The sequence below is a fragment of the Delphinapterus leucas genome, chromosome 6 (assembly GCF_059928025.1).
Source record: "Delphinapterus leucas isolate spDelLeu-1000000601 "Yukka" chromosome 6, BTC_Dleu_Yukka2, whole genome shotgun sequence".
In the NCBI taxonomy this organism is placed as follows: domain Eukaryota; kingdom Metazoa; phylum Chordata; class Mammalia; order Artiodactyla; family Monodontidae; genus Delphinapterus; species Delphinapterus leucas.
Genome location: NC_143134.1, coordinates 104,342,597 through 104,365,464, shown reverse-complemented (window position 1 = coordinate 104,365,464; position 22,868 = coordinate 104,342,597). Strand labels below are relative to the sequence as shown.

At 37.8% G+C, this 22,868-nt stretch overlaps 1 protein-coding gene across 1 annotated transcript in view; it reads left to right on the top strand.

Moving 5' to 3' along the window:
- The first annotated feature begins 758 nt into the window (after positions 1-758).
- Positions 759-22,868, top strand: part of LOC111177364 (uncharacterized) — a 34,778-nt gene continuing 12,668 nt past the window's right edge. The window contains 2 exon segments of the mRNA XM_089913608.1: positions 759-1,829; positions 1,831-2,543. Of these exon segments, the coding sequence (XP_089769734.1) occupies positions 1,435-1,829; positions 1,831-2,543 (1,108 nt within the window). The 5' untranslated portion in view covers positions 759-1,434.

Sequence of the window (22,868 nt, the reverse complement as noted above, 5' to 3'; positions counted from 1 at the left end):
CACCTTGTAATTTAATCTTCCATTTTTTCCCCTGAGTTCAATCAGTTCTTTTTCATTTCTCCCTGTTTTTTGTTCATTTTGGTTTTTATCTTTTGAAGTTCTGACTCATGGTGGTTTTCCGTGTCCTGATATGCTTGTTTGAGTATATTTAATTCTGCCTGGAGTTCAAACAAAATTTTCTTCTGTTTCATGGCAAGTTTTTGAAGGGGACGATTTCCTCTGTTTATTTCTGCACAAATTCATTTCCTGATTTTATGTAATAGTTCTCTATGGACTTTACTTTTTCTTTTCATTTTATCATATCACAGTGTTTTTATGAGATTTCTAATTTTATGGATCCCTTTTCTGTTAATATAGCAAAGTTCAGGGACTTGAGCAGAGTCCTTTCTTCTTCTCTCTCTCCCTGCCTCCCTTCCTTCCTTTCTGTGATTAAGGAGGAGTTTTGAGTTTTCTGGTTTTGTGGTTCTCTTTTGTCTTCCAGGACCCTAAATTTCCTCTTTTTTTTCTTTTCCCCATTGCCACCACCGAGTTACCAGAGGGTACTTCTTCCTTCTTTTTAGCTCTTTGTCTCCCTTTGAAACTGCTATTTTTCTGAGGACTGTCCCCTTTAAATAGAGTCTATCTTATCTTGTGCCTTTTTAATGTCATCTGACCCTTTAAGATGCATGTACTTTGAAATTCTCTCCCTGTAGTTGTGCTATAATCTGCCTGGTTACATATTATATATATATATATATATATATATATATATATTTTTTTTTTTTTTTTTTTTTTTTTTTTTTTTTTTTTTTTGCGGTACGCGGGCCTCTCACTGTTGTGGCCTCTCCCGTTGCGGAGCACAGGCTCCAGACGCGCAGGCTCAGCGGCCATGGCTCACGGGCCTAGCTGCTCTGCGGCATGTGGGATCTTCCCGGACTGGGGCATGAACCCGTGTCCCCTGCATTGGCAGGTGGACTCTCAACCACTGCACCACCAGGGAAGCCCACATATAAAAACATTTTCATATTTACTGTGAGTTTAATCTTTCTGTTAGTCACATCAACTCACTGTCCCCTTTGCTAGCATGCTTCCTCTGTCTTCCTGAAGTTATTTTTTGGTCTGCCTTCATTCCTCACAGAGCCTTGTGATGGAGTGGAGATGGGGCAGAAGTGTGTGGGGCTGTGTGGGACCATGACACTGAGCTCATCAACTCTGCTTTTTCCATTGCTCTCCTGCTCACTTCTTTTTATGTCTGTTCCTTCTTCTGTCTTTGGGTTTTAGTATCATATTCTTAAATTTCAAAGCTGAACATACTCATTATCAGATTTTTGTCTATTTCCATTAAAATGAAGACCTTTATGTTTTGTGTGTGTGTTTTGTGTTTCTCAAAGCTTGAGAGAGAAATAACATTATTTACACTTGAGTTTTCTCTTAGAGTTTGAAATTAGACCCAAAATGAAAAAATTAGCTCCACAGAAGAGCATTTCTGAAGAAGTAATACACCATAACATGATAGTATACTCAATTTTTGAAGACTGGAAACTTGAAGATGAGATAAATTACCTGGAAAACCAAGACAAACTTTTGAATCAAGTTACATTTATTAACAATAAGTCACTGACTGAGGAGATAGACCAAGAATATAACACACTGTGGAAAGTAGTTCATCTGAACAGAACATCTAATGAACACATCAGAGCCTTCATACATAAGTCTTACCTCTCTGCACAACCAAAATTTCTAACAAGTGAAAAATATAAATGTATTCAGTGTGGGAAAGCCTTCAGTGGAAAGTCAGGACTTACTGTACATCAGAGAATTCATACTGGGGAAAAACCGTACAAATGTAATGACTGAAAACGCCTTTATTCAGAAGTCACAGCTCACTGTACATCAGAGAACTCATACAGGAGAGAAACCCTATGAATGTAGTGAATGTGGAAAAGCATTCATCCAGAAGTCAAACCTCTTTATTCATCAGAGGATTCACACAGGGGAGAAACCCTATGAATGCAATGAATGTGGGAAGGCTTTCATCAAGAAGTCAACACTTAGTGTTCGTCAAACAGCTCATACGGGAGAGAAACCATATGAATGTGATGAATGTGGAAAAGCCTTTATCTGGTGGTCACAGCTCATTGTACATCAGAGAATTCATACTGGGGAGAAACCCCATAGATGTAATGAGTGTGGAAAAGCCTTCAACAGGAAGTCAGAACTAAGTGTGCATCACAGAATTCATACTGGGGAGAAACCCTTTGAATGTAATGAATGTAAAAAAGCCTTCATTCAGAAGTCAGATCTCATTGTACATCAGAGAACTCACACTGGGGACAAAAGATACCAATGCAATGAATGTGGGAAAACCTTCATCTGGAGTTCACAGTTCGTTGAACATCAGAGAATTCATACTGGGGAGAAACCCTATGAATGTAGTGAATGCAGAAAAGCTTTTATCCAGAAATCACAACTCATTATGCATCAGAGAATCCATACTGGGACAAAACCATATGAATGCACTGAGTGTGGAAAAGCCTTTAGCAAGAAATCACACCTTACTGTACATCATAGAATACATACTAGAGAAAAACCTATGAATGCAGTCATTGTAGAAAAGCTTTCAGCAAGAAATCTACTCTCATTGTTCATCAGAGAATTCATATTGAACAGAAACACTTTTAATGGAGTGAGAAAACTTTAATTCAGTGATCAAAATTTCATTACACTTCATAGAATTCATATAGGTTAGAAACTCTATAAATGTACTAAACATTTATAGTTTAGTTTAGTTTAGAAGCTTAGAAGTTTAGTTTAGAAGCTTACGGGAAGCTTCAACAATAGTTCCAGAACTATTAAGCATCAGAAATTCATACTAAGAAGATCTTTGAAAAATCATGTTTCCCAAAAACAACATATATATTGAACATCTTGGTTGAGATCTAAAAGTTTTTTTAAGTGTACTAGAAAAATCTCAATTACACATGATTGACTTGTTCACTGTGAAGTATACATTTTTTTAAATGAGTACGTAAATTGATTTATCATGACAATAAAGTGACAACGATATGTAATCATTCTGCAAGTGATCTAAGAATGGCATTTAAACCCAAATTATCTGTTGGTTGGAAGTGAATATGGATATTTACACCTGCCTTGCTTTTTCACACTAAAACAGGGGTCCCCAACTTTTTTGGCCAGTTTCGTGGAAGACAATTTTTCCATGGACCTGGGGCAGGGGGATGGTTTCAGGATGATTCAACCACATTACATTTATTGTGCACTTTATTTCTATTATTGTTACATTGTAATATATAATGAAATAATTATAGAACTCACCAGAATGCAGAATCAGTGGGAGTCCTGAGCTTGTTTTCACTTGCCACTCACTGATAGGGTTTTGATATGAGTCTACAAACAATGGATTTATTATGGTCTGTGTGCAGTGAAACCTCTCTGCTAATGATAATCTGTATTTGCAGCTGCTCCCCAGTGCTAACATCACCACCTCAGCTCCACCTCAGATCATCAGGCATTAGGTTCTCATAAGGAGAATGCAACCTCGATTCCTTGCATGCACAGTTCACAGTAGGGTTGGCGCTCCTATGAGAATCTAATGCCGCTGCTGATCTGACAGGAGGCGGAGTTCAGGCAGTAATGCAAGTGATGGAGTGAAGCTGTAAATACAGATGAAGTTTCACTCACTCCCCCGCCCCTCACCTCCTGCTGTGAGGCCCCCATTCCTAACAGGCCATGGACTGGGTACCTATATCCTGTCCCTCCATTATGTTGACTTAATTAACAAGAAACATGCATTTTAAAGGGATTATTCGATTCCATGTTCTTATATGTAAGAGCTGTCGGAAGATATTATATATTTTTTGAGATATTTGTTCAGGGATATCTATTTTGCTGCCGTGTAAATTTCCTCATGACCAGCCTAAACATTAGAAATTTTACTATTATTTTCTACTTCATTTGAAAAAAAATTCTTTGTTTTGTTGAGTTGTCATTTTATTATCACAAATAACTTTTCTTCAAATCCAGTCATTATCCAAGGCATGCTTTCCTTTTAGAAACACAATAACATAACCTTATATAAGTATTCATTGTCAAGTAATATTATGAAAAGAGGGATTGATATCTAAAAACCTTTTAAAACTTTTCTTGAATGAAGGTGAAGCTGATATATGCAGCTGATATACCACATTGAACTTGATCCTAAATTTTTTTTTTTTAAGGAAGATGTTGGGAATAGGAGTTAATTTATTTATTTTATTTTTGCTGTGTTGGGTCTTTGTTTCTGTGCGAGAGCTTTCTCTAGTTGCGGCGAGTGAGGGCCATTCTTCATCACAGTGCGCGGGCCTCTCATTATTGCAGCCTCTCTTGTTGCGGAGCACAGGCTCCAGACGCGCAGGCTCAGCAGCTGTGGCTCATGGACCTAGTTGCTCTGCGGCATGTGGGATTCTCCCAGCCCAGGGCTTGAACCCGTGTCCCCTGCATTAGCAGGCAGATTCTCAACCACTGTGTCACCAGGGAAGCCCCCTAAATTTTTTTATATCAAATACTTCTTTCTTAGATTTTTAAAGGAAAAATCATGCTTTAAAATTGAAATTAGTGAATAACAACCATCATTATTAATTTAAATTATAAAATATTTAAGCTTTCAAATAATGATTTTAAACTAAAAGAAGTAAATTGCAGTCATGCAATTTTTTTATTAGTCATTTTTGAAGATCTTGGATATAAATGTATGCAATTAATTTTCTAAACAAACATATCAGCAACTAAAATATCCATGTGTGTCTTGCCCTTCAGTGTTGTCATCTTGGAACCTATTTAATAATGCAAGTTGTTCAGTCACCAGTAATTTATGGAGTACCTATCTTTTAGAATTTCCTTCAGGTCCAGCTTACCTGTTAGGCCTCATATGAAACCAAGTAACATTTTCAGAGTCTTAGTCATTAGAATTCATTGTCTTTCTAGCCCTTCCTTATCCCTCCCCACTATCAACCCATTAATTCTGTGCCTGACTTCAGCAAGGAAAAAGCTCATACCCTTTCTATAGTCATTTCAAGTCTCAGATCCTTAGAAGATACAATATCTGTATTTTCACATTTTGGCCTTCTACTTCATGGTTTCCTACCTGTAGCTGGTATTGCCATGAACATTGAACAGGCCTGAAATTCCTTTACTTTTTTACTTGCCTTCTAATATTTTTGATGTCTGACCCTAGTTTCTTTTGTTCTCTTTAAAAGGATACTTCATACTGCTTCCTTTCTACTTCATTAGTATTACTATTACTAATAGATATTTATTAGGCACTATGAGTCAGATACTATCTTGTTTTAAACAACTGGAACTTGAGAGATTATACAAGAAACCATGACTCATACCCAAGGACTCGGAAACATTACAATATACATAAATTCTTAGATATTTCAAAGTTTTCAGGCAGAGTTAAAAATGGAAACTACCCTAATAATATGGTTTTAAATGGTTTGCAAATTAAATGATTAAAATGTTAATCATGAATGCCATTCATTGAGATACTCATGTGTATTTAAACTTTTATATGCTGATGGTCACTCAAATGCTTAGGTATTATGTTTATTTCAACTTCAAGTTCTAATCACAGGTGAATACTTCACAGATGAATCTACCCTATTTCAGACATTCTTAGGGGCATAACAGATCAAAGGGGCATTATACAAGTGTGTGAGAGGTAAGATGGACAGGAGTCAAACCATGGATTTTTTTTTTTTTCTGGGAAGGTGAAGAAAATGGAATTTCAAAGCCCCTTTTCTATTTGGTAGCGTAGGTAGGGGTGAGTCACAAGAGAAATTAGAAAATATTTAGATAATACTGAAATCTATCAAAGTATTGGGGATGCCACTAGAGCAGAGCTTAAAGAGAAATTTATAGCTTTTAAGTGTTTTATTAGAAAAGAAGAGATGACTAAAATTAATTATCTAAGCTTCCACCTTATGAAGTTAGATATGAGCAAATGAAACTCAAATAAGTAGGAGAATAAAGTAATAAATGTAAGAGCACAAATCAATGAACTAGAACTGGGGTCAGATTATAGGCCAAATTTAGCTATATAACCATTATATTTATATTTTCATATAACCCTTGAACTTAGAATCATTTTTAATTTTTAGTGGGTTGTAAAACAACTATAAAACAAAGAGTACAAAACAGATGCCATATATGGCCCATAAAACCTAAAATATCTACTATCTGGCCCTTTACAGAAACTGTTTACCAATTCCTGAACTGGAACCTACACTAACAGTAGAAAAAAGTCAATAAAAACAAAAGGTGGTTCATTGAAATGATCAATGTAATTGATAAATCTTTGGATAAACTGATCAAGAAAAAGAGAAGGCCAGGACTTCCCTGATGGCACAGTGGTTAAGAATCCGCCTGCCAACGCAAAGAACACAGATTCAAGCCGTGGTCCGGGAAGGTCCCACATGCCACGGAGCAACAAAGCCCATGCGCCACAACTACTGAGCCTGTGTGCCACAGCTACTGAAGTCTGTGTGCCTAGAGCCCATGCTCTGCAACAAAAGAAGCCACCACAATGAGAAGCCCATGCACTGCAATGAAGAGTAGCCCCCACTTGCCGCAACTAGAGAAAGCCTGCGCCCTGCAATGAAAACCCAACGTGGCCCAAAAATAAATAAATAAATTTGTTTAAAAAAAAAAGAAAAAGAGGCCAAAATTATGAATAGGAAATAAAGGAGATGACACCACTATCCTAGAATCAACAGATAATAAGTAAGTTACTTATAACTTGTTTCAAAAATTTGATGACTTAGATGAAATGGAAGATTTCCTTGAAATACATGTTACCAAAGCTGAGTAAAGAAGAAACAGAATACTTAAATAATCCTATAATAACAAAAGAAATTAAATGTGTTATTTAAAATCTTCCCTGAAAGAAAACTCAAGATCTAGATGGCTTCACTGATAAATTCCATCAATATTTAAGGAATAAACAATGCTAACCCTACAGAAACTTTCAGAAAGTAGAGGAGGATGAACATTTTCCAACTCATCATATTGGATCAGTAATACCCTAAACCGAAACCAGATGAAGACATCATAAGTAAAGTTATAAGCCAGTAAATACCCTGATGACTATAGATGTAAAAGTTCTTTTAAAAATTAGTGTACTGAATCCAACAATACATGAAAAATGAAATATGTCCTGATTAATTTCTGGAGATTATTTCAGGAATTCAAGTTTTTATTTAAACATCTGATTATCACTACATGTAATTCACCATATTAAAATAATGAAGGGAAAGACTCATGTATCATCTCTGTAGATACCAAGAATGCATTTAGCAAAATTCAACATCCATTTGTGATGAAAACTTTCAGCAAACGAGCAATAGGTAGTAACTTCTCTACATCTACCAGTTTTATGGTTATTGCTTTCTACATAGGATCAGACACAAAGCAAAAATATCTGTTCTCATCATTATTCAACAAGGTAATAGAAGTCCTGGCCAGTGCAGTAAGAGAAGAAAAATTAAAAAGGCATACAAATAGGGAAAGAAGAAATAAAACTTTGTGAACAATTAACATGATCTCATACATATAAAATCCTAAGGAATCTACAAAGATTCACTACAACTTACAAATGAATTTTATAAGGTTCCAGGATAAAAGGCCAATATACAAAAAGTGATTGTATTTCTACATATTAATGACCAAAATAAATTTAAGAATCCATGTTCAGTAGCACATAAACCATAAAATAGTTTAAGAAAATTAACCAAGGATAAGCATTGGAAACTGCAAAATATTGTTGAGAGACACTTTAAAGCTGAATAAGTGGAAAGATTGATCATCTTCATGGATTGAAATATGCAATAATGTTAAGATGTCATTTGTCTCCACATTGGTCTATTCTATCCCAATTAAAAGACCAACAAAACACATGAAAGAATGTGCTCAACATCATTAATCATTAGAGAAATGCAAATCAGAACTACAATGAGATATCATCTCACACCAGTCAGAATGGCCATCATTAAAAAATCTACAAACAATAAATGCTGGAGAGGGTGTGGAGAAAAGGGAACCCTCTGGCACTGTTGGTGGGAATGTAAATTGATACAGCTACTTGGAGAACAGTATGGAGTTTCCTTTAAAAACTACAAATAGAACTACCATATGACCCAGCAGTCTCACTACTAGGCATATTCCCTGAGAAAACCATAATTCAAAAAGAGTCATGTACCCCAATGTTCATTGCAGCTCTATTTACAATTGCCAGGACATGGAAGCAACCTAAGTGTCCATCAACAGATGAGTGGATAAAGAAGATGTGGCACACATATACAATGGAATATTACTCAGCCATAAAAAGAAAAGAAATTGAGTTATTTGTAGTGAGGTGGATGGACCTAGAGTCTGTCATACAGAGTGAAGTAAGTCAGAAAGAGAAAAACAAATACTGTATGCTAACACATATATATGGAATCTAAAAAAAAAAAAAAAAAGATCATGAAGAACCTAGGGGCAGGACAGGAATAAAGACGCAGACCTACTAGAGAATGGACTTGAGGACATGGGGAGGGGGAAGGGTAAGCTGGGACGAAGTGAGAAGTGGCATGGACATATATACACTACCAAATGTAAAACTGGGGGGCTTCCCTGGCGGTGCAGTGGTTGAGAATCTGCCTGCCAATGCAGGGGACACGGGTTCGAGCCCTGGTCTGGGAAGATCCCACATGCCACGGAGCAACTAGGCCCGTGAGCCACAACTACTGAGCCTGCGCGTCTGGAGCCTGTGCTCCGCAACAAGAGAGGCTGTGATAGTGAGAGGCCCATGCACCGCGATGAAGAGTGGTCCCTGCTTGCTGCAACTAGAGAAAGCCCTCGCACAGAAACGAAGACCCAGCACAGCCAAAAATAAAAATAAATAAAATTTAAAAACAGAGAGAGAAAAAAAAAGTAAAACCGATAGCTAGTGGGAAGCAGCCGCATAGTACAGGGAGATCAGCTCAGTGCTTTGTGACCACCTAGAGGGGTGGGATAGGGAAGGTGGGAGAGAGGGAGACGCAAGAGGGAAGAGATATGTGGATATATGTATATGTATAGCTGATTCACGTTGTTATAAAGCAGAAACTAACACACCATTGTAAAGCAATTATACTCCAATAAAGATGTTAAAAAAAAAAAGACCAACAGGTTTTTGTTTTTTGTTTGTTTGTTTTGTTTGTATATAGAAGTGTAAAGACCTAGAAGAGCCAAAATAATTTGGAAAATGAACAAAGTTCGAGGACTTAACCCTATCTGATTTCAAGTCAGCAAAATATTGGCCTAAGTGGAAGTGTAAAGATAGCGTGGTATTGGCCTAAACATAGACCTAGATCAATGAAATAGATAGAAGAGAATGTCCAGAAGTACACTAACATATACATGGTCAATTGATTTTTTTAAAAAACTTTTTGTTTGGGAATAATTTTTGATTTACAAAAGTTGTAAAGATAATAGAGTTCCCATATGCCCCTCACCTGGTTTCCTCTAATGTTCACGTTTTACATTATTATGGTACATGAGTGAAAACTTAAGAAACAACATATGTCCATTAATATTAACCATATTCCAGGTTTTATTTTAATTTCACTATCCTTTTTCTGTTCCAGATTCCAATCCAGGACATCTCATATCATTTAGTTATCATATCTCTTTAGTCTTCTCTGGTCTGTGACAGTGTTGAAAGTTTAGCTAAACTCCTCCGTAATATTGCTGCCTTGGCATCCATTTTGTGTGGCTAAGTGGCCAGCAGGGCCTTGAACTGACACTAGCCCCTCCCTCGAGTGAATGCCCTAGGTAACAGTCCACAGAGTCACAAGAAAGTGTTAAGTTCCTGATATGACTCCTCCAATGCCCCTTGTGATAAACTGCCTCTCCTGCCTCCCTACTCTTTCCCCTTGTGTCTCCTTTAGATAAGAAACCCTCCCCCAAACTTAGCAAAACCCTGCTTTTGTGGTTTGAATTGACTAATCTGGCCTTAGCCTGAGAACCCCAAAGCACTTCACTCTCAGAACTTTATAAAGGCACATGCTCCAGCTCCTGCAGTTTGCTCCCTGCCTTGACCTTGCCAAGTGGCCCTTTGAGGAGTGCCTGCAGGACCTGTGAATAGTAAACTATTTCACTTTCCCCTGTGGTCTTTGTTGAACCTTGGCTTGCCATCCAACACCCAGGATTATATGTAAGATGTTAACTTAACAAAAATCAACACAACAGACAACTTCTTACTTTTCCCTTGTTTTTCATGATCTTGACTGTTTTGAGGGTTACTTTTCAGGAATTTGTAAAATGTCCCTTAATTGAAAAAAAATTTTTTTTAGCCATTCTATTAGGTGTGTAGTGGTATCTCATTTTGGTTTTAATTTGCATTTTCTTAATATCTAATGATGCTGAGCATCTTTACATGTGTTTATTGGGAATTTGTTGATCTGTTATGGTAAAATTTCCAAATCTTGTGCTCATTTAAAAAAAATTGTTAGTATTTATTTTGGAGTGCTATGTTCTGAATTCAAGTTCTCTATAAGATATGTTTTGCAAATGCTTTCTCCCAGTCTATGATTTGTCTTTTCATTTTCTAAGCGGTTTCTTTAGAGGAGAACAGTTTTAATTTTGTTAAGTCCAATTTATCAATTTTTCCTTTTAATGGTTTGTGTTTTTTGTGTCCTCTTTAAGAAATCTTTGCCTAAATTGAAGTCACAAAGATTTTTTTCCAGTGGTTTCTTCCAGAGATTTTGTATTTTTAGCTCTTACATTTATGTTTAAGAGCTCTTTTCAGTTAATTTTAATATATTTGTGAATTAAAGTTGAGGTATATATTTTTGTATATGGATACACAACTGATCAGCACCATTTGTCAGAAAGATTATCCTCTACTGAATTACCTGACACCTATGTCAGAAATCAAATATATATATTTTACTTTCTTCCTTTTTCCACTTATATTTACATCTATGCATACCACATTGTATTTTGTAATTTTCTTTTAATTCTTGAAATCAACTTTCTTCTTCTTTTTTTAGAATAATTATGCCTATTCTAGTTCCGTTACATTTCCATGTCATTTAAGAATCAGCATGTCGGTTTCTACAAAGAAACTGAGAGAATTTGATTGAATTTGGAGATAATTGACATCTTATCAATTTGAATTTTCCTTTCCACAAGGCATGATATAACAATTTATTTAAGTCTTATTTAATTTCTCTCAGCAGTGTTTTGTAGTGTTCAATGTACAGGCCTTACACATATTTTGTTAAATTTTCTCCCAAGATTTCATATGTTTAGGGTACTATTGTAAATGCTATTTTATTTTCATTTTAATTCAAATTTTTCATTGTTCATATATTGGGTGGACCAAGGGGTTCATTCGGTTTTTTCGTAAGATAGCTCTAGTAGCACTTAGTTGTCTTTAACTTCATTCAAAACAATTTGTGACAGCTGTCATATCAGTGTGCATTTAAAGTAAGACATCAAAATTGATGAATTTTTGTGTAGCCATTTTAATATTGAAGAGGAAAAAAAAGCAACATTTTCAGCATATTATGCTTTATTATTTCAAGAAAGGTAAAAACGCAATTGAAATGCATAAAAAGATTTGTGCAGTGTATGGAGAAGGTGCTGTGACTGATTGAACATGTCAGAAGTGGTTTGTGAAGTTTCGTGCTGGAGATTTCTCACTGCGCGATGCTCCATGGTCAGGTAGACAAGTTGAAATTGATAGGGATCATATTGAAACAATAATTGAGAACAATCAACAGTAGACCACACGGGAGACAGCTGTCATACTCAAAATATCAAAATCAAGCATTGAAAATCATTTGCACCAGCTTGGTTATGTGAGTCGCTTTGATGTTTGGGTTCCACAAACATTAAGTGAAAAAACCTTCTTGACCATATTTCTGCATGCGATTCTCTACTGAAACATAAGGAAAACGTTCTGTTTTTAAAACAAATTGTGACAGTTGATGAAAAGTGGATACTATACAACAATGTGGAACGGAAGAGACTGTAGGGCAAGCGAAATGAACTACCACCAAAGGCTGGTCTTTATCCAAAGAAGGTGATGTTGTGTATATGGTGGGATTGGAAGGGAGTCTTCTATTATGAGCTCCTTCTGGAAAACAAAATGATTAATTCCAACAAGTACTGATCCCAGTGAGACCAACTGAAAGCAGCACTCGACAAAAAACATCCAGGATTAGTCAACAGAAAACTCATAATCTTCCATCAGAAAACTCATAATCTTCCATCAGAAAACTCATAATCTTCCATCAGAAAACTCATAATCTTCCATAATCTATCCATCAGGATAATGCAAGAACACATGTTTTTTTGATGACCAGGCAAAAATTGTTACAGCTTGGCTGGGAAGTTCTGATTCATCTGCCGTATTCACCAGACATTGCACCTTCGGATTTCCATTGATTTTGGTCTTTACAAAATTCTCTTAATGGAAAAAATTTCAATTCCCTGGAAGACTGTAAAAGGCACCTGGAACAGTTCTTTGCTCAAAAAGATAAAAAGTTTTGGGAAGATAGAATTATGAAGTTGCCTGAAAAATGGCAGAAGGTAGTGAACAAAAGGGTGAATACATTGTTCAATAAAGTTCTTGGTGAAAATGTGTCTTTTATTTTTACTTAAAAGCCGAAGGCACTTTTTGGCCCACACAATATATGTATAATTATTTACTGTATTACTTTTATTCTGTTACCTTGTTTAATTATTTGCTGGATTTAGTAGTTTTTTAAATAGATTTCTTAGGATTTTGTCTGTGTAAATTTTCTATGTGCAAATAAAAACTAGTTTTATTTTCTCCTTTCCAATTTGTGTATGCCTTTAAAAGGTTTTTATTCTTGTCCTAGCACACTGGCTATTACCTCTAACACAACATTAAATAAATGTGAAAAGAGTGGGCTTCATTGCTTTTTTCTCAATCTTAGGAAGAAAGCATTAAGTTTTCACCATAAAAGATAATGTTAGCTGTAAGTTTTTTGTAGATGTCCCTTATTAATTTAAAAAAGTCCTTTTCATTCCTAGTCTAAGAGTTGTTGTTTTTTTTTTCATTTATCCTGAATGGGTACTGAATTCTATCAAATGCTTTTTTCTACATCTATAGAGATGAGCATATGGTTTTTCCTTTTTGTTCTGTTAATAGTTTTATTTCCTGACTTTTAAACTTTAATCCAACCTTACATTCCTGAAGTAAGCCCTACTTGTTCATACGTTATTTTTATATATTTCTGTGCAGCTCACTCCTCTTAAGTAATCTGGTTTGAATATTCTAAACTCCTTGGCCTCCCTGTTGTCTGATCTTTTTCTCCTCAAGTTAGTGAACCCCTGGCCTCTCTTTGAGATATTCCTCCTCGAGAATTTATCCTGGAGACTTCCTCCGGGATGCAGACTGGGGCAATCATAGAGCTCACCGGATTCATTTTTCTTAAGTATCCCAGTTCTGTGCTGTTATTCAGTGTCTGAAAACCATTGTTTTATATGTTTGTCCAGTTTTCTAGTTGTTTAAGGTAAGAGGGTAAATCTACTTTCTTTTATTCCATCATGGATGGTAGTGGAATTCTTACCTCCAACCCCATTCCCCTAAGAGTTTTTTAAGAATGGAATGGTCACATGTATTTTCAACTTCACCTGAAAGTTAAAATTCAAAAAATAGCCCTAAATTTTTTGTAAAGAACACTCACAGAGGAATTTCTCTAGCTGATAAACTTATGTAGAAAACAATAATAATTAAACTAGTGTAGTACTGGCACAGGAGTAGCTCAGTAGTAAAAAAGGGGGAGTCCAAAAATTATATATGTATATATAATACATATATATATATTATTACATATATAACACATATATATACACATATATATGTATTACATATATAACAGCTGATGCTTGAACAATGCAGATTTGAACTGCATGGGTCCACTTATATGTGGATTTTTTTTTCAATAGTAAATAGTACATGTTACATGGTTGTTAAATCTGTGGATGCAAAACTGCAGATATGGAGGAACTGCAACCTTGTATACAGAGGGCTGATTATAAGTTTGTTTTTTTTAATAAATTTATTTATTTGGCTGCGTTGGGTCTTTGTTGCTGTGCGTGGGCTTTCTCTGGTTGAGAAAGCAGGAGCTACTCTTTGTTGCGGTGCATGGGCTCCTCATTGCAGTGGCTTCTTTTGTTGGGGAGCACAGGCTCTTGGTGCGCAGGTTTCAGTAGTTGTAGTACGTGGGCTCAGTAGTTGTGGCACGTGAGTTGTAGTGTGCAGGCTCAGTAGTTGTGGTGCATGGGTTTAGTTGCTCCACGGCATGTGGGATCTTCCGGGGCCAGGGCTCAAACCCGCGTCCCCTGCATTGGCAGGTAGATTCTTAACCACTGCACCATCAGGGAAGCCCTGATCGTAAGTTATACTCAGATTTTTGACTGCGTGGAGAGTCAGTGCCCCTAACCCCCACGTTGTTCAAGGGTCAACAATGTATATTTATTTATTTACAGGGATATATATTTGACATTTCAAATCCAAAGCCATAAAAGTGGGATTGGTAGATTTGAACAAATAAACCAAAATACTGTATTCAAAGTCAGAAAAACGAGAGACAGATTTGAGAGGAAATATTTGCGGTGCATACAAAGGAAAGGTATTAATAGTCAGAATATAGCAAAAGTTTCTATGAATAAAACAGATAAAGATAACCTATCTGAAATAAAAAATTTCAAATGATAAAACAGGTACTTGTCCAAAGAAACATATGAATAATACCTAATTTTACTAGTAATCAAAGAAGCACAAATAAAAATGAAAAAATATCAAATAGGCAAAAATAATTTTAAAAATTGATGTATAAGTTAGGTTCCAGTCAGGAAAATAGAACCTATGCTAGATGGTTCAATAGAGGGACTTCAATACAGGGAAGTTGTAGCAAAAGTGTAAGAATACCTTAAAAATGCAAAAAGGGAAAAGTGAGACACACCAAAGATTAGCACCAATAGGAATTTCCATGCTTCCAGAGACTGAATATTTGTGTCCTCCCAAAATTCATATGTTGAAACATAATCCTCATTGTAAAGGTATTTGGAGGTGGGGCCCTTGGGGGTAATTAGGTCTTGAGACTGGAGCCCTAATAAATGGGATTAGTGTCATTATAAAAGAGACCTCAGAGAGCTCTCTTGCCCCTTCCACCAAGTGAGGTCGCAGGATAAGATTGCTGTCTATAAACCAGCAAAACTCATTGGAGTTGTAAATCTACCAGAGCCTTGGTCTTGGACTTCGCAGCCTCCAGAACTGTGAGGAATTTCTATTGTTTGTGAACCATCCAGTCCATGGTATGTGTTCTGTTTTAGCAGCCCAAATGGACTAAGACATGCACTGCTGGTAAGAGTATGAATCATCTCAGTCTTTTAGAAAGATAATTAGACAATATCTAAAATTTATTTAATCCTCTGTGATTGTGTCCTAACCAAATAAGGGTGTGGATAAAGATCTGGCTATAAGTGTATTTATTTCACATTTGTCTATGATAGCAAAAATTGGAAATAATATGCTAACTATTGTGGAAGGAAAATAAAAATGGAGTCAGTATTGCTAAGAGGGCTCTCTAAAATGGAGCCAGGATGCCATTAAGGAAGTGTAACAGGCACATCTCAGCCTGGATGGAATATGACCTTTGACCACTTATTGTCCTGATGAAGTCATCCAGAACATCTGCTAGAAACTCAAGATACCTACCCTAAAATGACTCGTGATTTCTTAAGGACAAAGAAAGACACATCAGAGTCAATCACAGTTCTTGCCAGGCAACTTTTAACAACCTCATGGCTTTTTATCTTTATCTTTAAGATCTTTATCAGAGAATCTTTATCTGACTCTCTTCGCTGGAATACTCTTTCACGGACACCTGAATCTGTGTCTCCCGAGCTGCAATTCTTAAGACCCCAAATAAACTCTTATTTGCAGACTCCTGCATTATTTTTTGGTCGACACTATTCAACTATTTTATTTAGACTCAGTTTGACGGAAAACTATGTTACTGAGATAGGCTGGACCTGGTACCCTTTACTGGAGTGCTTGCAAGAAACTATAAAGGACTAAAAATAACTGCATGCATGCTAGTTGGGGCAAATTATGAACAATAAGATACAAAAAGGCCAAAACCCAATTGCCACTTCTGAGGTGCCTGGAGCAAAATCAGAATACTGTGCATGATCCCTGCATATAGCACCACCAAGGGAGTGGGCAGATCACCTAAGTCATCCCTGCAGCCCGACCCACATATCACACCCTACTCTCACCCTATTTAAGGAACCAGCTCGCCCCTCCTCGGGGAGAAAGGAAGGGCACCTGTTACTTGTTTTCACTCCCTAGTGCTGCAGCACGAGTTCCAGTAAAGCCTTGCCTGAATTTCTCGTCTGGCCTCTTACCAATTTCTATTGATTAAAGAGTCCAAGAGCTTGGTTCAGTATCATTACCATCAAAATAATACTGTGGAATAATATTTAAAGACATGAAGGAATATTTACCAAAAAACGAAATTAAAAAAGCACTTTTCAGTATATCACATTGCTCTATTTTTAATTTTAAAAGCATATATAATGCATATTTAAGCATATGTAATTATATATAATTTGCACATATATGCATAGAAATAGCCTATTATGTAAAAATATAATAGTGGGTATATAGAGTGGGATTTTATCTGATTTTAATTTTGTTCTTTTTTCTTATCTCTATTTTCTACAGTCTATATATATTCTTTGTATATGAAAAAGTTAAATATGTACATTCCTTTTAAATTAAATCCATTTATTGGACTTATTCTCAAAAATAGATGTGGAGGAGGGCACAAATTAATGTACGAGGATTCACCAAAGAGTACTATTTTTGGTAGTGATAGGGATAGAGTAGGGTAATTAAATAGTTAGTTTAAAAAAACCCACTAGGGGATTAAAGATAGAAAGGGAATTTTAAGGGAGTTTGGGAGACTGTTGTAAGCTAATGACCTCTCAAGGAAAAATCCAATAACCTAGCAACAATCTACCTTGAAGGAAGACCAGGTGCATTCAAGCGCCAGGCACACTCAAGCCACAAGTCCTGATAATTAAAATGTAAGACAGTAGATACGGATCTACATCTTGTTACATGAAGTCAGGGAGTTAATGGTCCTTGAAGAGTATCATTTCTGCATGTAGCCACGACAGGAATGTAGGTGAAAGGGGACATTATACTGAAACTTGAGATAAATTACCATATTTTAGTATAAATTACCACCCTTTTGCTAATACACATATGATTTAAATAGCACTATGACAGTCTTGGTTAGACCATATAGGGTCAAAGAGGAACTAATGATGTAAGCCTTGATGCCTACCCAAAAATGCGGAAGAAGGTGGTCTTCTCCCCTCCCCGCCTTTTCTTTGATTATAAAAATGTAGCCCTTTTTGTTTTCAAGGCAGAGCCCTCTCAACAGGCCGATTGTCTCTCACAAGCATACTATGCTAATAAACTCATGCTTTGCCTGTCTGTCTCTGAATCCTTTCTGCATTGAGACAAAAGAATCTGAGCTTCAGTAAGTTCTGACACCAGGTGAGTGGTTTTAATTAAAAGACAGTGGGTTGGAGTCCCCTCCTAAGTATAGGGATCAGTGGGTTCAAGTCCCAATCTGAGGTTTGTCTGGACTTGAGTCCCATCCGAGAAGGAGTGCAAGGAGTGCAGTTTCAGTAGCATTAAAGTGAACATAACCTAACAGAAAGACAAAAAAAGCTAGAAAAAAAAATTATCACAAAATATGGCCTCATTCTTTTTTTTTTTTTTTAAATGAGGGTGTCTTTCTTCCTTCCTTCCTTCCTTCCTTCCTTTCTTTCTTTCTTTCTTTCCTTCTGGCTGCGTTGGGTCTTCGTTGCGCGCACGGGCTTTCTCTAGTTTCAGAGAGCAGGGGCTACTCTTCGTTGTGGTGTGCGGGCTTCTCATTGCAGGGACTTCTCTTGTGGAGCACGGGCTCTAGGCACGTGGGCTTCAGTAGTTGTGGCACGTGGACTCAGTAGTTGTGGCTCATGGGCTGAGTTGCTCCATGGCCTGTGGGATCTTCCCGGACCAGGGTTCAAACCTGTGTCCCCTCCGTTGGCAGGTGGATTCTTAACCACTATCCTACCCCTCTAGGTGGTCACAAAGCACCGAGCTGATCTCCCTGTGAGATGCAGTTGCTTCCCACTAGCTATCTGTTTTACATTTGGTAGTGTATATATGTCAATGCTACTCTCTCCCTTCCTCCCAGCTTACCCTTCCTCTTCCCCGTGTCCTCAAGTCCATTCTCTACATCTGCGTCTTTATTCCTGTCCTGCCCCTCGGTTCAAGAGAACCATTTTTTTTTTCTTAGATTCCACATATATGCGTTAGCATACGGTATTTGTTTTTCTCTTTCTGACTTACTTCACTCTGTTTGACAAACTCTAGGTCCATCCACCTCACTACAAATAATTCAATTTCATTTCTTTTTATGGCTGAGTAATATTCCATTGTATATATATACCACATCATTTTTTTTTAACATCTTTACTGGAGTATAATTGCTTTACAATGGTGTGTTAGTTTCTGCTTTACAACAAAGTGAATCAGTTATACATATACATATGTTCCCTTATCTCTTCCCTCTTGTGTCTCCCTCCCTCCCACCCTCCCCATCCCACCCCTCTAGGTGGTCACAAACCACCGAGCTGATCTCCCTGTGCTATGTGGCTGCTTCCCACTAGCTATCTATTTTACGTTTGGTAGTGTATATATGTCCATGCCACTCTCTCACTTTGTCACAGCTTACCCTTCCTCCTCCCCATATCCTCAAGTCCATTCTCTAGCAGGTCTGCGTCCTTATTCCCGTCTTACCCCTAGGTTCTTCATGACCTTTTTTTTCTTAGATTCCATGTATATGTGTTAGCATATGGTATTTGTTTTTCTCTTTCTGACTTACTTCACTCTGTATGACAGACTCTAGGTCCATCCACCTCACTACAAATAATTCAATTTCATTTCTTTTTATGGCTGAGTAATATTCCATTGTATATATGTGCCACATCTTCTTTATCCATTCATCTGTTGATGGACACTTAGGTTGCTTCCATGTCCTGGCTATTGTAAATAGAGCTGCAATGAACATTTTGGTACATGACTCTTTTTGAATTATGGTTTTCTCAGGATATATGCCCAGTAGTGGGATTGCTGGGTCGTATGGTAGTTCTATTTTTAGTTTTTTAAGGAAGCTCCATACTGTTCTCCATAGTAGCTGTATCAATTTACATTCCCACCAACAGTGCCAGAGGGTTCCCTTTTCTCCACACCCTTTCCAGCATTTATTGTTTGTAGATTTTTTGATGATGGCCATTCTGACTGGTGTGAGGTGATACCTCCTTGTAGTTTTGCTTTGCATTTCTCTAATGATTAGTGATGTTGAGCATCCTTTCATGTGTTTGTTGGCAATCTTTATATCTTCTTTGGAGAAATGTCTATTTATGACTTCTGCCCATTTTTGGGTTGGGTTGTTTTTTTTTTTTTTTGATATTGAGCTGCATGAGCTACCTGTAAATTTTGGAGATTAATCCTTTGTCAGTTGCTTCATTTGCAAATATTTTCTCCCATTCTGAGAGTTGTCTTTTTGTTTTGTTTATGGTTTCCTTTGCTGTGCAAACACTTTTAAGTTTCATTAGCCCACCTCCTAGAGAAATGGAAGTAAAACCAAAAATAAACAAATGGCCTCATTCTTGGTTCCAGACAATCTCTGTCTCTCTCTCCATAAGGAAGAATGAGGCTGTCAGAGAGATTTATTTTTAGAATGATATATATGCACCACAGGGTTAATAGTGATTATCTCTCTGTTATGGAATTCCATCTAGTTTGGGTGGGTTTGTTTTTTTTTTCTGTCCTTTTTTGCCTACCTGTTGAATAAACGGTTATTTATAAATAATCTATTGATATAATGAATAGGCGTTACTTTTGTTTAAGAGGGGAAAAGTTTGTTAACGAAAAACTTGCATCCCTTTAGACTCCTTCTTTTTTCTTTAGCGAAAGGAAAAGCTTTTTTCCCCTTTTTTCCATTTAAATAACGCAGGAGCAACGCACATTCACAACTTGCAAGGATATGGAAAGGCAACTCCAGAGCCCAATAAGCGACACTGCGCGCAGACGCCCTGCCTTTGCGGAGGGTGCTGGAAAATGTAGTTCTAGGCGGCTGAGGGCGCATGCGCATTTGTTGGTTTGCAGGTTCCGACAGAGTCCTTTATTTTTCGGTAGAGCTGGTGGGCTCGTTTTTAACCCGACTTGTGCACGCGGGTGGGAGTTAGGGAGGACTCAGCTTCGGAATAACGTCCCCACCCCAGGGATGAGGTGGGGCTGGAGGGGCCTGAGAGAATGCTTTGGTCGGGCTTGGTTTGGGGCGGGGTGGGGTGGGGGCGAAAGGCGGAGATTAGGGCGTCGGGGTTGGTGTTTGGTTCTCGTTGGAGTCGAGTGCGGAGTAGCGACCTGTACTCCGAATCGGGGTTATGCGGGTCTAGGGCTGTCTCTGGGTTAGAGGGAGGCAGAGCCCTAGCTGTGCCTCCCCGCCTTAAGGGCAAAGAATTTGGGCTCTCGCTTCTGGGTGGGGGGCTGGGGGGTGGGCAATCTCGAGGACAGAGCTGGGGGTTTTGGGGGCTTTGGCACTAATGGAATCGATCGGGCAGATAAATACCCGGACGGGAGGGGCGGGCATCCTGGACTTTGGCAGGAAATTGCAGGAAAACTGATCTAGGAACTTAGTGGCCCTAGAATTTAGGGCTCCGGACATCCAATTCTTTGCTCTTTTATATGAAATGCACCTCGCCTAGAGGTAGTTTTTTGTTTGTTTTGTTTCGGTGAATTCCTGAAGCCTCTTCTGTAAAGAGCTGTGGGAATGATTCCCTACTTTCTGAGCACGATGAAGAGCTGTTGATTGTTGTTCATTGAGATGGCATTTGTGTGTGAATGAACTTTCAACAACTTAAAATGCTTTGCAAATGTTACTATTTTTATTAATAAACGGGAGAGGACTGATGTAGTAGATACCACCCATCTTGAGAGGGCTAAGTTGGAGTTAACCCTGTGTCTGGATCGCAAGATTGGAGCCATGCCCCTAGACACTGCTGAGAATATAGTGACGGTGTCAGAGCCCCAGACAGCAATGTCAGTGGCCTTTCCCTTTGTACTCTGCAGGGAAGAAGTTTGTTCCTAGACTCATTCTGACCTTATTTTTAGGGAGGGTTTGGGTTACATCCAGGTGGTTAGATAGGGGTTCCATAAAGCAATCATGATTTCTGAGGGCCCCTTTTCTTTTGCAGCTCTGTTTTCTTAAGTCTCTACTTGACTGGATAAGATGGAATTAAGAAGGAGGACCTGACCATTGGCCCCTGATTACATGTCTTTGGTGAGCAAAACTTTTCAAGACTTTTGTATTTACCTTGCTGGGTTTAACTTCTAAAGTTAACATCTGCAGTTTGAAAAATCACATGTAGTTAAATAGCCCTTGAAATTCTCTTATATTGCTTATAATTTATATGTACATGTTGTGTGTATATAACCATGCAGTAATGTATGTATAAATGTACCCAAATATATCCTTTAAACATTAAGATAAATCTTACCCTGGCAAAGTGCTCATTTATGAGAGCATTGTGAGAATTGAGACTGAGGAAACAGCAGAATCTCCCATCTCACACTTAACTCCAGATAGCATATTTTCTTGAGCCTATCTGGCAAATTTGTACACATAAAACATACAAGTGAATCAACTTGGCTTTATTTTTTCTTTCCTGAAATATCTCTGTGCCCAGAGGGAGGAAAGGGTTTTTTTCATTCATTGAATAAATATTAGTTAAAGGCAAAAGCCAGGTAATTTTTGAGGCACTGGTGATACCTCCAGTGAGTAAAGCAAAGTTCCCGCCTACATGGAACTGACAGTCTAGGATAAGCACACAGACAATAAACAATATACAGTGTGTCAGATGGTGGCTGTTGGAGGCAACTGCACTATAGTAGTGATGTTAGGGAGGGCCTGGGACAGCTGCTTTTTCATGTATGGGGTGAGGGAAGGCTTCTCTAATAGTGTGACATTGAATAAAGACTTGAAGAAAACGAGGATGTGAGCCTTGCAGATATCTGGGAGGGGAAAATTTCCCAGAGAGAGGAAACAGCAAATGCAAAGGCCCTGAGGTGCAAATGTCCTTAGCCTGTGTGGAGAGCATCAAAGAGGCCATTGTGGACAGAGGAGTGAAGACATAGCATAGTAGAGGTTGAGATGACAGAGGTAAGAGGGGTCCAGATCACACAGGGCTGTGCAGGCAACTTGGAGGAGATTGGCTTTTACTCTGAGTGAGAAGGGAAGCCATAGGGAGGTGGTTGTAGTTGTTATTGTTTAGTCAGCTCTACTGAGGTGTAATTTACATACAATTTACTAATTTTCACAGGAGGATTTTGAGGAGAGAAGTGACATCATTTGACTTATATTTTAAAGGAATCATTTTGGATGCTCTGTTGAAAACAGACTGTAGGGGATCAAGAGGAGACTAGGGACACTGGTTAGGAAGCTAAGGCAGTAATCCAGGTGAAAGATGATTTCCTCATTCCCTTTGTTCTCCTGCTGTTTAAGGGAACCATCTGACACTTCACTCACATCGGACCTTCAACCCCTCCCCCACCTTCACTCTCAGTGATGATCCTGATTTCTATTTCACTGAGAGAAGAGAACAAGCAGAAAAAAACTTCCAAAGTTACCACCATATCCACCAGCCTTCCTGGAAACATTTCCGTAGAGTCTGTCCTCCCTTCTGTTACTATAGAGAAA